The sequence below is a fragment of the Anabas testudineus genome, chromosome 7 (genome assembly GCF_900324465.2).
Source record: "Anabas testudineus chromosome 7, fAnaTes1.2, whole genome shotgun sequence".
Taxonomy (NCBI): domain Eukaryota; kingdom Metazoa; phylum Chordata; class Actinopteri; order Anabantiformes; family Anabantidae; genus Anabas; species Anabas testudineus.
Window position 1 is genome coordinate 24637282 of NC_046616.1, and position 15941 is coordinate 24653222.

Consider the following 15941-nt stretch of genomic DNA (forward strand, 5'->3'; position numbering starts at 1 on the left):
TTGTGTAGGTAATTTTTCCCATGGTTAGAACCAGCTGACTTTTTTTGATTAACTGGCCTTCATTTCCTAATGATAATCTTTTCTCTTTACTCCAAAGTGCTGCATCAATATAAAAATTTCCTTTAAAAAAACAAAAACAAATGTAGATTTTCTCAGTTTAAACATTTTATTCTATGTTCTATATTGATATATTATAATACAAGTTTATGAGATATGCATTCAATTTTTATGTAGATTTTACACAGTGTCCCATTTGTTTTTATTTGTTTTTTTTGTTTTTTTTTGGAAATGGGGTTGTAATTCCATATTTGTTCTGTAAAGATTTCCATGTTATCAATCTTGTACCTGAAGGAGAGGGTCTGTCCAAACTATTGACTAGTAGTGTATATTCTACTTTAAATGGTTGCTATGCCACCACCATCAAATGAGAAACAGTAACATTTGTAGCAACAATAAGCCATTTTCAGATTTTAGGGAGCTCACAAAATCATTTTATTGAAATGATTTATACATAACAATTGGATTTATCACCACTATCAGAAAAAAAGAAAAAAAAGGGCTGTTTGAGAATAACTGAAGTCTCAGTCCAGGGTGAGGACAAATGTGTTGTCTAAGCAGACAATACGTGGAGGCATATTTTCAGGAATGGCCTTGGATGGTGAAGTGATGATATAATACTGCAAAGTGAGGCTTGCAGCTGAATACTTTATTCAACACCTTTCATGAACTCCAGGAACTCTGTTAGGGAGAACACACAAAATTAATATCTATACAGTATATATGGTATTTATTTAAATCTAAAGATCACAACTTTGTTCAAGAAGGTTACCACTTCACTGGTTAAAGTAACCTAATGATCTCTCTAACATAGGTACAACCTGTGCACTCCATCAATCAGGCCTTCTCAATAAATTTACTCTGTAGATCAGGGTGTAAAACCCTTGTCTTAGAGAGCCACGATCCCACTTGTTTTTCAACCAGTCTTGCACTTAAAGCTTCTGAATAGCTGAACACATTCAAGATTCAAAAAACTTAATTTAATTTATTAATCCCAGAGGGAAATTGTTTTGCCTTGTTACAGTTGCTCTCAACTCAGACAGAAAGAAACCACAGGAACCACAACCAGAAAGGATCCACACCAACACAAATACAGAATAACATCAATACAGAAAACTCTGAAGACACTTGTACTGAATTAATGGTTAAAACTTACCCTAAATAGTTGTCAGTTTAGTTGTTTTATGGCAGTTTTTGTATGTATATGACTATTACCTCCTTTTTCACATTTTCGTATTTTGTGGAAACCAGTCCTTGAATGGTCTCTTCTCATGTTTACTATTAATATCATGTAGAATGGATGAAGTGCTGGCATTGTCATTTTGAGTGGATGGAGCCTGTGAGTGGTGCTGATGTGGAGGCATCATAGGTAGCTGGACATTAGGATGTGAGGCTTTGTACAGCTGTGACATTGGATATGATGTTGTTGGGGAAGTTATGGACCAGGGTGGCACTGCTAATGAACAACAGAGACACATCACTTTCACAGTGGTGGAATGTGGGCATTCCATGATCATGAAGTGAAGTTAAAGCCAGACCAACTTGGAGGCCACAATATCCACTGAACCTGAGGCTGTTGGAGGTAGAACCAAACCCATGCAGCAGCACACCAGTCTTGCCAGTAAAGAAAGCTGATCAGAGTAAGTATCGACTGGTGCAAGCAAGAGCTTAAAATGAAGTTGTGTGTGTGCCTCTGAATGAGACCAGCAGGCACCTATTTGCATTCCAGTATAAGGGTCAATTTCTAACATAAACCTGTGCTCCTATGGGGTTAAAAATCAGTCCTGGAGGAACTGCCAGGTAAGATCAGCAGTAGCTTCATCAAATATGTGGAAGACATTATCTTGTGTACACCAGACTTGGAGATGTTGCACCCAGACTCCATGATCCTGCTGATTATGCTAGCTAAACACAGTCACAAAGTTTAATTTAACAAATTCAAATATTCATGATCAAGTGGAGTATCTGGGTAGGTTGATCCAGATGAGACAATGAGTGCCTGAAGAACCCTGTAGATTCCATCTTTTTACAGTTTGAAAGCTAACCACATGAGTGAATAGTAGAATGGTAAATGGTCTGCACTTATATAGCGCTTTTCTACCTAGCTGGTACTCAAAGCACTTTACACTGCGTCTCATTCACCCATTCACACACACAAGCACACACACATTCACACTACGATGGCTGACCTGATGGCTCACCAGGGGTTCAGTATCTTGCCTTGGCATGTGACCTGGCAGCCAGGAATTGAACCACCAATCCTGTGATTGGCAGTCAACTGCTCTACCTATTGAGCCACAGCCACCCCAAGCAGAGCACTAGAGGATGGTAAGGTACCTTTGTTTGTACCTTACCTCCTGTTGTGGAGAGGGAGAGTGGTGAAGGAGACAAATGGTAGAAGGCAAGTGGTGTGTGAATCATATTATTATTGTTATTATTACTTAATAGAAGTGCCCTCAGCCTTTTTCTGCAAAAAAAAAAAAAACCTTGCTATCATCCAGTGTGCTACACATCAAAGAGGTGTTTCTGTGGTCAAACTAGGAAATGTAGCTGCTGACGGAGTAGCAAAAAGCGCTGCCTGAGCAGCTGAGAAAGCCATTATGATGGTTCATGACCCTGAGGCACAGGATCAAATGACCCTCAAGGACTTGTTGCATTTGCTGACTGAGGTTACAGAAGCTAAACATCAGCTGTGGATCCAAAGGGGAGCATTAAAAGATAGGTAAAGCATGGCGGAGAAACCATAAGGGGATGCTTGTGGCTTTGAATAGATTGTTGTCTCTGGTGACCCTTGAAACGCTTGGTTTAAACAGTCAAGTAAAGCGTTGAGTTAAGGAGGATAAGAGATAAGAGAGTGGAACATTTGAATGTTGATATGTTATGTGTATATGTGTGTGTAGTGAAAATGTTTTGTTAGGAAAGAGACAAAAAACAAACAAATCTGTTTATGACCCTAAAGAATGTAAGGGATGATCAGTGACCTGGGACACCCAGTCTTCAGGACATTTGGTAAGAATCTGTATTTGTGTGGGGGTTTTTTTTCTGCCTATAAAAGTGGAACAGTAGAAGACAGAGTCAGAGAACACGGGCAATGTCTTCTCTCCATGCAGCGTGTAATAAACCTGAGGTGAATCCTCACGCTGTTGTTTAGTTTTGATTCTTGTGAAAAATTTCCACAACATTTTTGGAGGTCCCACTGAGATGGACCACGGAGATGGTCCGACTGACGTTGGAAACAGGCGACGGACAGCAGACTCTCCATTCAACTTGATAAGTGAGCTCAGCTTTATGATTCATTTCTGGAGTGACTAGCGATGCTAACCCAGGTTGTTGAAAGGAAGCTCCAGGTATTCAAATCAACCTGGAGTAATGTGTCGCGTGAGCCTGGCTGTGAACTAATCGGTTGGACGAGTATGTTGAGTTGTTATGAGAAAATAGGAAATAGGAAAAGGGAATTATATCATGTCGTTTGCATTAACTGCATTCCATAGGATAGTTGCTTGGAACAAATGTGCCGTACAGACTGTGATAAGATCGACCATACAATGATATGGGAAGATCAGTGTGAATGAGTTATCTGTGTGTGATTGATAAGCCCATTGAAGTATAAGCACCAGTACAGTACCAGTAAAACTAGCTAAACTGGCCGATCCTCTTACAAGCCCTACTAAATAAGGGTAGAAAATGGGGACAGAGCGTGGTTGAGCATATTCCACTCTGGCACTATGTTACACAGATTGTTTAGACCGCTGCAGGATTGTATTAGAAGAGGGGGAAGAGCAAGTAAAATGGAATGTAAAGTAAGTAGGGAAGAATAAAACTGACAGGCTTTCTAAAAATGGGAAAGAGAGGCAGAAGAAAAAAAAATCTGCCGTTAGAGTAATGGTAAAAATGGAAGAGTAAAGTTTAGAGGTGAAAAGAATGGAAAACAGAAACGTAGGGAAAGAGATAGAGTCCTGCCCCCACCATATGTGTCACCACACCTATTGCCCCTCCAAGTCATGCTGCAGCCTCTGCAAGTGCACTGATGCAGGAGGACTCAGGAGAGGTGGAATAAGGCAAGATCTACTCTGACCTTTCTTCTGTTTTAAAAAAAACTCCTGTTTTATCAACTGACTGTTGAAAGACACTGAAATTGTATCTGCTTCTCCTAGTAAACCTTGTCTCCACTAGCAGCTTTATTGATTATTGACTCAGAAGCCAAGGTGGCAGTAGAGAAGTAAATCAAATGACCATGATGATGTTTCCTAATCCACAACCCATGCCCCAAAGTGCTCAAGCACAGGCTAACTGGACTCCAGAGGTGTTGATCTACAGACCTTGGCAACCGGATGAACTGAAAGAGGTGGCTGAGGAGCTACCTGATCCTCAAAAGAAGGGTGGAGAAAATGGGTTACAGCAATGCAGCAATTACTCATACAATGTATAACCCAACATTACAAAAAGTAGAGGCTGTAGATCTGTCGCAGGTTTTTCAAGCTTCGGTGGCCAAATCCAACAGTACCAAAAAATAATGAATACTTTATTGATCCCCTTGGGGAAATTGTGGGTGGACAGCTGCTAGACAGTACTAGAGGGTTTTGGTGGCTTGTCCAAGGACACCCCAGCAAGTAGCCAGGAAGAACCAGGAATTGAATCACTCACCCTGGGGTTCATAGGTGACTGCTCTACCCCCTGAGCTACTGCCGCCAACAATGTGCCAAGTCCCAGGAACTGCTTGTTGGTTTTCTGTCATTTATCTGGCAAATACATATTTTAGTATTCCTATCCATCCCGATTCACAATTCTGGTTTGCTTTTTCTTGAATGGTAAGTGATATACATGGAGACGTACGGCTCAGGGATTTTCATCCAGCCCCAAATTGTTTGCATTAGCAGTGGCTGAAAATCTCTCACATTGGGAGCTACCATGTAATAGTAAATGAATTACTTATGTGGATGCTCTCTTAATCTGTTCAAAAACAAAGCATGCATGCCAAACTGACACAGTGTCTCTACTTAGTTTTCTGGCAGAAAACAGATTCAATGCTGCTAAAGATAAATTACAACTTGTCTCGCAATCTATCTATGCGCTATCTTGGCCGTATAATAACTCCGGAGGGTCGTATATTGGGTCCTGAACGCATCCAGGCAAATTTGAATGTGCCAAAACCGCGAAATAAAAAAACAAATTATGTCATTCCTAGGCCTGCGGAGATCTCCCAACCCCTGTATAACATTACACATGGGGGGAAACATATGGCCATGACTGACAATCTGACTTGGACTAAAGACGCAGAGACTGCATTTAATGACTTGAAACAAGTTCTTGAGACTCCATACTGGACATTTCCACATTAGTTTGTTCATTTCACCACATGTTCGTTTGTCGACTAGACTGCACTTCACCACACTTCTGTTTGTTTGCTCGTTCGTTCGTTTGTTGGATTACTTTGGACTTCTTTTGTTGGACTTGTTTTTCAGTTTGTAAGTTGGTTGCCTGCCTTTTGCAGTGAATTTTGTTTGCTACTTTGTATTTCTTGTTAGTATGTTACATTGTTTTTGTCTGCTTTAGTGAATTGATTTTTGTTGTTAATTTGTATTGTTTGGTTTGTATATTTGTTTGTAACAAACCAGCCATCTCCGCGACCATGGAATGCCCACATGCTGCCACTGGTTGCGTCACCTTTCCCCCCTGTCCTAGTTTTGTGCGTTATGGGGCTTGCTGACATTCTCGAGGAGGAGTTTTTTAAATTACACAGACTGGAACATGTCATTGGAATCAATGGAACAGCACTAGAGTGGTTTAAATCATATCTATCAGATAGATTTCAGTTTGTAAATGTTAATGATAAGACTTCCATGCACAGCAAAGTTAGCAATGGAGTTCCACAGGGATCTGTGCTTGGACCGATTCTTTTCACTTTATATATGTCCCCTTTAGGCAATATCATTAGGAAACCCTCATTGTTCATTCATTTCATTCCATTTCCATTGTTATGCATATGATACCCAGCTATACTTATCTATGAAACCAGGAGAAACTAATCAATTAGTCAAACTTCCAGCATGCTTAAAAGACATAAAGGCCTGGATGTCCTCCAATTTCCTTCTCCTAAATCCAGACAAGACGGGGGTGAGCAGTTGACTGCCAATCACAGGATTGGTGGTTTGATTCCCTGCTGCCACGTCCCATGCCAAAGTGTCCTTGGGCAGATACTGAACCCCTAGTTGCCCCCGGTGAGTCAGGTCAGCTGCATAGCAGCTCTGCCATCGGTGTGTGAATGTGTGTGTGCTTGTGTGTGTGAATGGGTGAATGAGAAGCAGTGTAAAGCGCTTTGAGTATCAACTAGGTAGAAAAGCGCTATATAAGTGCAGCCCATTTACAAGACAGAGGTTATACTGTTTGGGCCTAAAAATCTCAGAGACACTATGTCTAATCACATTCTCACCCTTGATGACTTAGTACTAGCCTCAAGTAATACTGTAAGAAATCTCTGAGTTATCTTTGATCAGGATATCTCCTTCACTTCATACATCAAAGAAATCTCTAGAACTGCCTTTTTTCACCTGAGAAACATTGCTAAAATTAGGAGCATCCCAAATGCCACCATTGCATGTCATTAACTTTATGTCTTCTCTCTCCTGTAGTTGTGTTTCCTCCTCTCTGTCTCCCTCTCTCTGTACTTTTCTGCAGGTATCCTCGGCCTGGAGCTGTACATCTCCAGAATCCAGTTCACCTGCCCAATGTTCTTGGTGCTTGTTGTTGTCTTTCTTGCCTTCTTTTCTCTCTTCTCTTTCCACTCACCCTAACCGGTCGAGGCAGATGGCCGCCCACTATGAGCCTGGTTCTGCTGGAGGTTTCTTCCTCTGAAGGGAATTTTTCCTCTCCACTGTTGCCCAAAGCTTGCTCAAATGGGGTTGTTGGGTTTTCTCTATAATTTTGTATAAGTATTTTCTGTAAGGTCTTAAACCTTAACCGTAAAGTGCCTTGAGATAACTTCTGTTGTAAATTGGCACTATACAAATAAAACGGAAACTGAAACTGAATAGGAGTATTTGATAGGGTAGCTGAACTCGGATGTTTTGAGGCAATTTTCAGGGTAGAAGTCAATACTTTTGTGAAAAAGGGCCTTGAGACGTATCCAGAGTTTCAATGTCTTAAAGATGCTGTGATGGCCACTTTAAGCTCCTTCAAGGGCAATTTTTTTAAAACTTCCCTACCCAGTCAGCCCTCCTTGCTCTGCTCCACCATAACTAACCAGTCCAGGGTTCCAGTTCCAGTCACCACAGTAGTACACTACTTTTGTACCTGTGGGTGTTGCTGTTGGTTGCTGCAGCCACTCCTGTTCCTGTTCCTGCTGCTGCAGCTGCTCTCGTTCCTGTTCCTGCTGCTGCAGCTTCTATCATCCCTGTTCCTGATGCTGTAGCCATTCCTGTTTCTGTTCCTGTCGCCGCAGCTGCTCCTGTTCTTGTTGCCGGTGTGACGTCGAGGTTGTCGCTCTGTCAAACACTCGATGTTGATCAGTCCAGTTTATTGTCCAAAAATACTCCCAAGCATGTATTCTGATATTACTTCCACATTCTTCCCCTGTATAGAGAGGGGGGTGACAGGACTCCCTGATTTTCTGAAGTCCATCACCAGCATCTTTGTTTTACCAATGTTAAGTTTTACACTAGTCAACAAAACTGTCCACCAGTGTCTGGTATTCTGTGATATCTCCAACCTGAATACATCCTGCCAGCCTTCTGAAGATGGCAGGACTCTGGACAAGTTTGAGGTATACAGAGTATTTTGTCATTTTTTAATGTCATGTTTTAGTCAACTTTTAGGTTAACTTTCATTATACTGTTACAAACTTTGTGAGGCCTTAAATAATTTACAGTATAAATACATTATTCTTAATAAATATTTAGTATCATGACCATTGTTGGAATAGATCACAAGAGAAAGAAGGAGGTGGCTCTAGAAGGGTTTTCATCTGACTTAGAACTGGCCAAAGAGCCCACAAAATTTTATTCCAGATTTGATGTGCATAACTTCAGCAAGGAAACAACTGCTTTGAAGAATAATATAATCAGTTCTTTTCATATAAGCCTGATTGGAAAAACATCAGGTTGTGCAGACTTTCTAACACTTCTAAGCTTGGAGAAGTCCTGGTCCTGATTCCATCAACAGCCTAACTCTGAGAAACTGTGCTGAGCAGCTTAGTCACATCAACTGTCGTTCCTATTGCTAAGCTCTCCCACCCTAGGTCCCTAAATGATTATAGGCCTGTAGCATTAACCTCACTGGTTATGAAATAATTTGAGAAATTAATTAGAAAGGTCATAGTAAGCCCCTTGCAGTTTGCCTATAGAACTAATAGGGGGGTGCTGGATGCCACCACAACCCTCCCTGACTACATCTATAAACACCTGGAGGGGAGTGGCAATCATGCTAGACTGTTTTTGTAGATTCCTTATTAGCATTAAGCAACAATGATGAGTCGTCTCATGGTCCCATGGTGGATGAATGTTTAAAATGGTGCTCTAAATCCTTCCTTTAGTTGAATGTAAGTTTACATTTTACATTTTACATATAGTCATTTAGCAGACAATTTTATCCAAAGCGACTTACAAGTGAGGAACAAGGCAAGCAAACAAAATCTAAGTCAAGAAGATACAACATCAAAGCAAAGTGCTATCAAAAAAGTGTTTCTGTTTCAAGAGATATGAGAACAAAGGGTAGAAAAGTTTTGTTTTTTTTTGCGGAAGAGTTCTGTTTTCAGCTGTTTTTTAAAGTTTGCAAGTGAGGTGGCTGAGCGTGCAGAGTTTGGCAGCTCATTCCACCATCGTGGGATCACTGAGCTGAACAGTTTTCCTTGGTGTCGACTGTGTGGTGCTGGTACCACCAGACGACGTTCCCTGGTTGAGCGCAGTTGACGGGACAGGATGTAGACCTGAATGATTGAATTGAGCTAAGATGGAGCTGTGGAGTTAACCACTCTGTAGGTAAGAGACAGAGCTTAAGTTAAGCTAAGGATAATGATCATAATGACATACTTAATTGATTCCCTTGGGGAAATATGTATTCATTTTAGACTTAATGCAAAAGCTTCTGTCAGCACTGTAATAAATGGCCATGCAGTAGATACAGTTGAGTCTTTTTAATAGAAAGCTGGTTGCAGGTTTGCAAAACTGGACCAAAGCAAAAGATGAGAAAGATGCCCAGACCCAGATAGGATGTGAAAGTCACTGCTTGCATCTTTAGTGAGAGGGACCAAAATTCCAGAAAAAGATCCAATTGGGGGAAATCTGAATGCAATTAAAAGACTTAGTATTTATCTAATGAATGATGATCTTTAAGTGCTGTGCTGTGCTAAGACAAGACCCTGTATGATGTGTCATTGACAGATAGCTGAGATTGGAAAATGGTTGAAGGTTCACTAAAACAGAGCTTCAAAGCACTGGTCTGTGGTACAAGGCATTCCGTGCAATCTACACCTGGATTCCTGTCTTCTATTGATATAGTGATTAGAGGCCTCAGAGACAGATCAACACATAGTGGCAGAGTGAAAAGGCCGGAACAGCATAACAGTCACAACCTAGTAGCTGCCTCTAAGCTGCCTGAGGCTAGACCCTCAGAAGTTTAGGTGGAGAACTCCTCAGAAGGTTGTGAAAAATAAAATGGCAAATATCATGTGAGACTTCCGTATACACACAGACAAGTAGGAACAACCAACACTTTGGTGTTAGAAAAAGATTACATGGCAGAAGTGGTGATAGATAGAGCAGTTCCAAGTGAGAAGTACAAGGACAGGGATGTAGAAATAACTGGACAGGATGTGGAAAGTCCAAGGTGGTCAGACTGGTGGTAAACACACTCAGCTGTTTTTGAGAGGTGTCCATTTAACTAAATAATCATTTTGGAAAATGTAATTTGAGATGCTGATGAATTGTACTGTGTTTATCCCATATACTGTATAAAAGCAAGGCTAGACTAACATAAATATCTCTTGGAAAGTATAATGCTGTGCAGTCGTACTGCTAAATCAACTGTCAACTGAGCATATATCAATAAATACTGTATATTTAAATAATATTGAGTAATAGGGGGCAACAACAGCTCAGTTGGTAGAGCAGTCTTTTACGTCTACTAGCAGCTGTCTTTGAGTTGCTTTGTATAAAAGTGTCTTCCAAATGACTAAATGTAAATGTAATAATAAAAAAGATTGCAACCAGAGAAAGCACATGCAACTGTAGAAAGGGCATGTTCCCTTCCTATAGATAAGTGATATCCAACCTAATATTATAAAGTGGAAAATGCATTCAGCTTCAATCATTAGCTGAAAAACAAGTTAAATCTTCAAGTTAAAAATTCAATATTGAATTTCTGAAATAACTGTGTTATCTGCAAAACATTAACTATTCTCAAGAAGAATAATTTGTTGCCACTTAAAACACTCTGTATCTTTTCATTTTTATGATAAGGAGCACAGGTGTTCAAGTTATATTTCTTGCAAACTGTAATTGTTAAATATTTGCATATAAATTGGCTGTCATACCGTCATAATCAATTTTGCCATCATTGTTTTTGTCTCCATCCTTCATCAGTTCCTCAATGTCATCTTCCGTGATGGGCTCTCCCGTAGACTCAAGCATGGTCTTCAGCTCCTCTAAGTCTATGTACCCATCTCCATTCCTCAACACAAGATAAAGGAAACATTCTTATACTCATATTGAATGTCTGCTGCTAAACTTTGTTATCACAAGAGTCTTCAAAATGTATTGTGCTGAACCACATTTCTATATAATATGGTGTGTTTTCTGAAGTTTGATCAATTCACAAAACCGCAAAAGTAATTAAGCAAGTTCTGTTTGACTGTAGTGATACATAATCTGTCAATGTGTCAATCTAGTTTTTCTTACCGTATACTGATAATATTTGAATTTTGTAGCTACTCTGGGCAGTGTGTAAATAGGAAAAAAAAGGCAAACCTACTTGTCAAACATGCGGAAAAGTTCAGCTAGCTCCTCCTCTGATTTTCCTTTGCTCTCCTCCTTCATGCAGCGGACCATCATAACCAAGAATTCATCAAAGTCTACTGTGCCACTCCCTGTGAACATGCACCATGATATTTTAATCACTCAGTAGCTTTAGTGTTCTTAAAATAATTTTATTTAGTTATGACTTCAGCAATGTCACAGGCTTAATAAAACTGACATACCATCCTCATCCACTTCATCAATCATTTCCTGTAACTCTTCAGGGGTGGGATTCTGTCCCAGCATTCTCATGACCTTTCCCAATTCTTTGGTGCTGATGCATCCATCCTCTGCATCTTGAATGAAGATATCAAATGCAGCCTTGAACTCTAGAAGAGACAACAAATGTTACTGCATGACAAGGATATATGTGTTTAAATTATTCATATCAATTTTAACAAACAGTTCCACTACAACCCAAATAAATATTTATTTTCATAGATAGGAAATATTGTTATTGTTGTTATTCTGCACCTTCACTGAATTGTTTACTTGTCTGATAACATTTGTATTTCTATTTCTATAATCAGTATTAAATGACATGTTTAGTTCCAGGAGCTGTCTTGAAAATAATGAAATATACAGTGGCAAGAAAAACTATATATATATATATTATATTATATGTTTTCATATTTTTATTGAACATAACAGTCAGAGTCCTGACCTCAACCCGATTGAAATGCTGTGGCATAACCTTAAGAGAGCCATTCACACCAGATATCCCAAGAATATTGTTACACTGAAACAGTTTTGTGAAGATCGTTGTGCAGGTCTGATCAGCAACTACAGGAAACGTTTGGTCAGGTTATTGCTGCCAAAGGAGGGGCAACTAGTTATTAACTCCAAAGGTTCACATACTTTTTCCACCCTGCACTGTGAATGTTTACATGGTATGTTCAATAAAAACATGAAAACATATAATGTTTGTGTACTATTATTTTAAGCAGAGTGTGTTTTTCTATTGTTGTGACTTAGATGAAGATCAGAGCTAATTTTAATGCACACAAATTAATGCAGAAAACCATGAAATTCCAAAAGGTTCACAAAGTTTTTCTTGGCACTGTAATCAATTAAATTATATGGAGATTACACACCTGTATGTTTTGTAAATCATATCAACATACACATAGTCATTCTAATCATTCTTGTTCAACATGGCATGATTCTTGTAATTTAATGTACAGAGGTGATAATACCAAGTTTTCTTACCATTTTTCTGCTCCTCTGTCAAATTTTCAACCTGAGGGGAAAAAAATTATAATGAAGCACTGTAGTTTCTACAGTAGGCCACTTTCCACCCCTCTGCAGTTGAACTCAGACACATTACTCATCACCTTCAGCATGTGCTGCTCTCCATAGGTTTGCAATATCACACTGTGTTCTTCACTTACTATTCTTGGTTAGGTGGGGGGTTGTGTGGCCAAATACTGGTGTCACCCATTTGTTTTATTAGCTATCAGCTGTCCCTTTGCCTTCCCCCTGAACTGTTCAATTGTTCTTTGTTCTATTCTGAGCCAGAAATATCACCCTGTAAGTTTGAACAGGCTAGTCACACCTATATGCACACAAGTTGAAGGGCCACACAGAGAGTCTTGTTTTTACGTGAAGAAGCAAACTATTCATATTTTAAAAACACACATTAGGAAAATGGTGATCAGAGGAAGACATACTATCAATCATAGTCAGCGTTCACTGCAAACCACTAGAAGAATGACTGTGCTAACGGTCTGCACTTATACAACGCTTTCTACTTTGTTCGTACTCAAAGGGCTTTTTTTACACTGCATCTCATTCACCCATTTGCACGCACAAGAACACGCGCCAATGGCAGAGCTGCCATGCAGCTGACTGGACTCACTGGGGGCAATCTGGGGTTCAGTATCTGGCCAAGGACACTTGTGACACATGTGACAGGAGAAGCAGAAACTCAAACCACTGATCCACTAGGGGACCTCAAAAATACGTCTGTCATGATTCCACGTATGTAAATAACATTTATCAAAAAAAAAAAAGTGGCATTTATTTTACATACAATGACACTGATGATATTTTTATTTGATTTTAATGTGTTGACTTCTCCCCATTCATGGAATAAAATTAAGGCATGACTGACATTTTGACACCAAAGTCATCACTAAATTATTTGTTTTTAAATAAGTTTAAATAAAATCTTTAAATATGATATAAAAAATGCTATAATCATCCTAAAAAAGAACACCATTATTTTTAGGTTAGGTTTTTACTACCAAGTAGAAGTGCTGTCTTTCTATGTGTATTGAATATGTCTTTGGAATTATGGGTATAGAGCTGCTGTTAACAACAGCTGTCATAATGACATCTATATCTGCATGCCAGCAGAGACCTCCCATGTCATTTCATGCAAGAATTAGTTTGTTTCATGTCTGGGTTTTTTTGTCAAAGCAATCATCATAAGACTATAGGATATGTCCTGGGATTTTTTGACTATTACATGAGTTAGGATTCATCAAAGCAAATTATCATCACATAGAGGAAGAATGCTGCTTTTTATATCTGGCCTTATCAGTACTCACCGCTGCTTTATATACATCATCCATGGCTTCTGGTCTGTCCCTGCAGCTGACACACCACTCACTGCTGCACTCAGATGCAGAACATATACTGACAGTAACAACTGCCTCCTGTCTTTATTGTTGGGAGGAGTGTGGCACTAAATAAGCTCTTGACCCATCCCACAAAATCCATTGATGTAGGGAGGAGTGACAAACATAGTGATAAAAGGAAAGACCTAAAAATAAGGTACAACACAAGTCATCCAACAAAAGTGGAATACTGACAACAGCAGTACCTAGTGTAAGTAGACATGATCTCTGAGGGTTGCACACCCTCTCTATGTTTAGCATGGCAGCAGAATTCCATTTGTGTTATTAAATTAATTTTGATGTAAGAATGAATATATACTGCTCAAAACAATTAAAGGGACACTTTAAAACACATCAGTTCTCAATGATGAAAAAAAATCATGCTAGATATCTGTACTGTACTTTTATGGACTGGGTAATGAATGAAAGTGATCAACCTACATGAATTGAAAGATACTCCAAAAGTTAATGAATGAAAAAAAATATGTGGCAGGTAAGTCCATTTTGCTGAAATTTCATTGCAACAGCTCAAAATGGTACTCAGCAGTTTGTTTGGCTCCTACGTGCATGTGTGTGTGAATGAAACATTATGTCCCACAGGTGTTCTATTGGATTTAAGTCAATGGTACCAATTCCTTGATACTCCAGGGACTGCCTGCAAACTCTCACCACACAATGCCAGGCATTGTTGTGCACCATGAGGAACCCAGGAGCCACTACACTGGCGGAAGGTCTGACAATGGGTCCAAGTATTTCATGGCAATATCTCATGGCACAAAGGAGACTGTTGTCTAGCCTTTAGAGGGCTGTATGCCCCCCTCAATGGAAATGCCTCCCCAAACCATTATTGGCCCACTAACCAAGCTCATGCTGAATGATGTTTAGATCCATGTGTGCATTGTTGTACATAAGCTGGAAAGGATTAGCGTTTCACCAATTTAGATGAATATTAACATGACTAGACTGTTCAAAGATGTCTTACCTTTGGTCAGCACATCCATGTTAGATCAGATCAATCTATCCTTTCAAATAGGCTACGTACCACAGGCTTTTAAGGTTACTGTAGTCAAACCCCTACTCAAAAAGCCTACTCTGGACTCAGGAGTTTTACTAAATTATAGACCAATATCCAGTCTGCCCTTTATCTCTATAAATTTCCATTGCTATGCAGATGATACAAAGCTATACTTATATATTAAACCAGAAGAAACTAATCAATCAGTCAAATATCAAGCATACTTAAAAGACATAAAGGCCTAGAATTTCCTTAACTGTTGTAGCTGAGAGGAGAATGCTGTCCAAACTCCTTTCAATCCTGGCCAATCACTCTCACCCACTGGACAGTGTGCTGGCTGAACAGAGGACCATGTTCAGCCAGATACTAATCAACATTAAGTGCTCCACAGAACGCCACAAAAGATCCTTTCTACTTGTGGCCATTAATCTTTACAATCCCTCCCCCTGTCATTCCACCATGGACTATAATTATTGACCCATTTTAATTTGTCTATTCTCATCCATCTTACATATTCTGTAAATATACTCACTTATCTATATTGATGTTATTCTGTATTTGTGTTGGTGTTCCTTACTGGTTGTGGTTCCCTTTCTTTCTTTCTGAGTTGAGTGTTACGATTCCCTCTTTCAGCCAGCTGAGGCAGTGTCCCCGTAAGTCTCTTTAATTTTGTTTTCCTGTTTTATATTTTCCCTCACTTCCAGGGGTCTGTCTCTGCTGGTTCGAGTGGCAGCAGGTGCTTGTTTTTAGCAGGTGTTTTGTGTTTGTCATTACTGTGTTTTGTATTGAAGTTGATGTCTCTCCCTTTGTCATTTGCTAGTGTGTCAACTGCCAACCTCGTTTGTTGTCTGCTTCCTCGACTCACCTTTTTTCCGACCACTAGCTTCATCGTTATGGTTTGTAAGTCTTGTTCGTGTAGTCAGCTTGTTTGTTTAGTAGTAGCTTTAGCTTTGTAGTTTGTTCCAGCGTATGCTGTGTTTTGTTTTTCTTGCTAGTTCCAGCTCTGGCTGAGTAGCGCAATTTTAAATAATGACAACTTTTCTAGCTTTTCACTGAGGTTCAAGTTGCAAAAAAAAAAAAAAAACATGATCCTAAAATGAGTAGTGTAAACATAAATGTATGTGATCTCAACATTAACGTACTAAGGATGCCCAGAGAGGTACGGTAACGTTACTTAAATGAAGCAACAAGTTTCAGTCTAACTGGCTCAAATATAATATTGGTGAAATGAGCTGTTTTGAA

The 15941-nt window shown here is 39.5% G+C and overlaps 1 protein-coding gene across 1 annotated transcript; it reads right to left on the reverse strand.

The window, feature by feature from the left end:
• Positions 1 to 219: 219 nt before the first annotated feature.
• Positions 220 to 13639, reverse strand: LOC113167953 (troponin C, slow skeletal and cardiac muscles-like). Its single transcript, XM_026368941.1, has 6 exons — positions 13616 to 13639; positions 12273 to 12303; positions 11246 to 11392; positions 11020 to 11134; positions 10583 to 10719; positions 220 to 738 (listed from the first exon to the last, which is right to left on the reverse strand). The coding sequence occupies exons 1-6, from the start codon at positions 13637 to 13639 to the stop codon at positions 707 to 709; spliced, it is 486 nt and encodes a 161-aa protein (XP_026224726.1). The 3' UTR covers positions 220 to 706.
• Between the last annotated feature and the right edge of the window lie 2302 nt (positions 13640 to 15941).

Bases quoted from the DNA above. Each gene is read 5' to 3' on its own strand.
- LOC113167953 (XM_026368941.1), bottom strand. From the start codon at position 13,639: ATGGATGATGTATATAAAGCAGCG. The intron at 11,135-11,245 runs GTATGTCAGTTT...GCATGTTCACAG, and splicing joins TGATGAAGTGGATGAGGATG to GGAGTGGCACAGTAGACTTT. The intron at 739-10,582 runs GTATGACAGCCA...TCTCCCTAACAG, and splicing joins TGGCAAAATTGATTATGACG to AGTTCCTGGAGTTCATGAAA.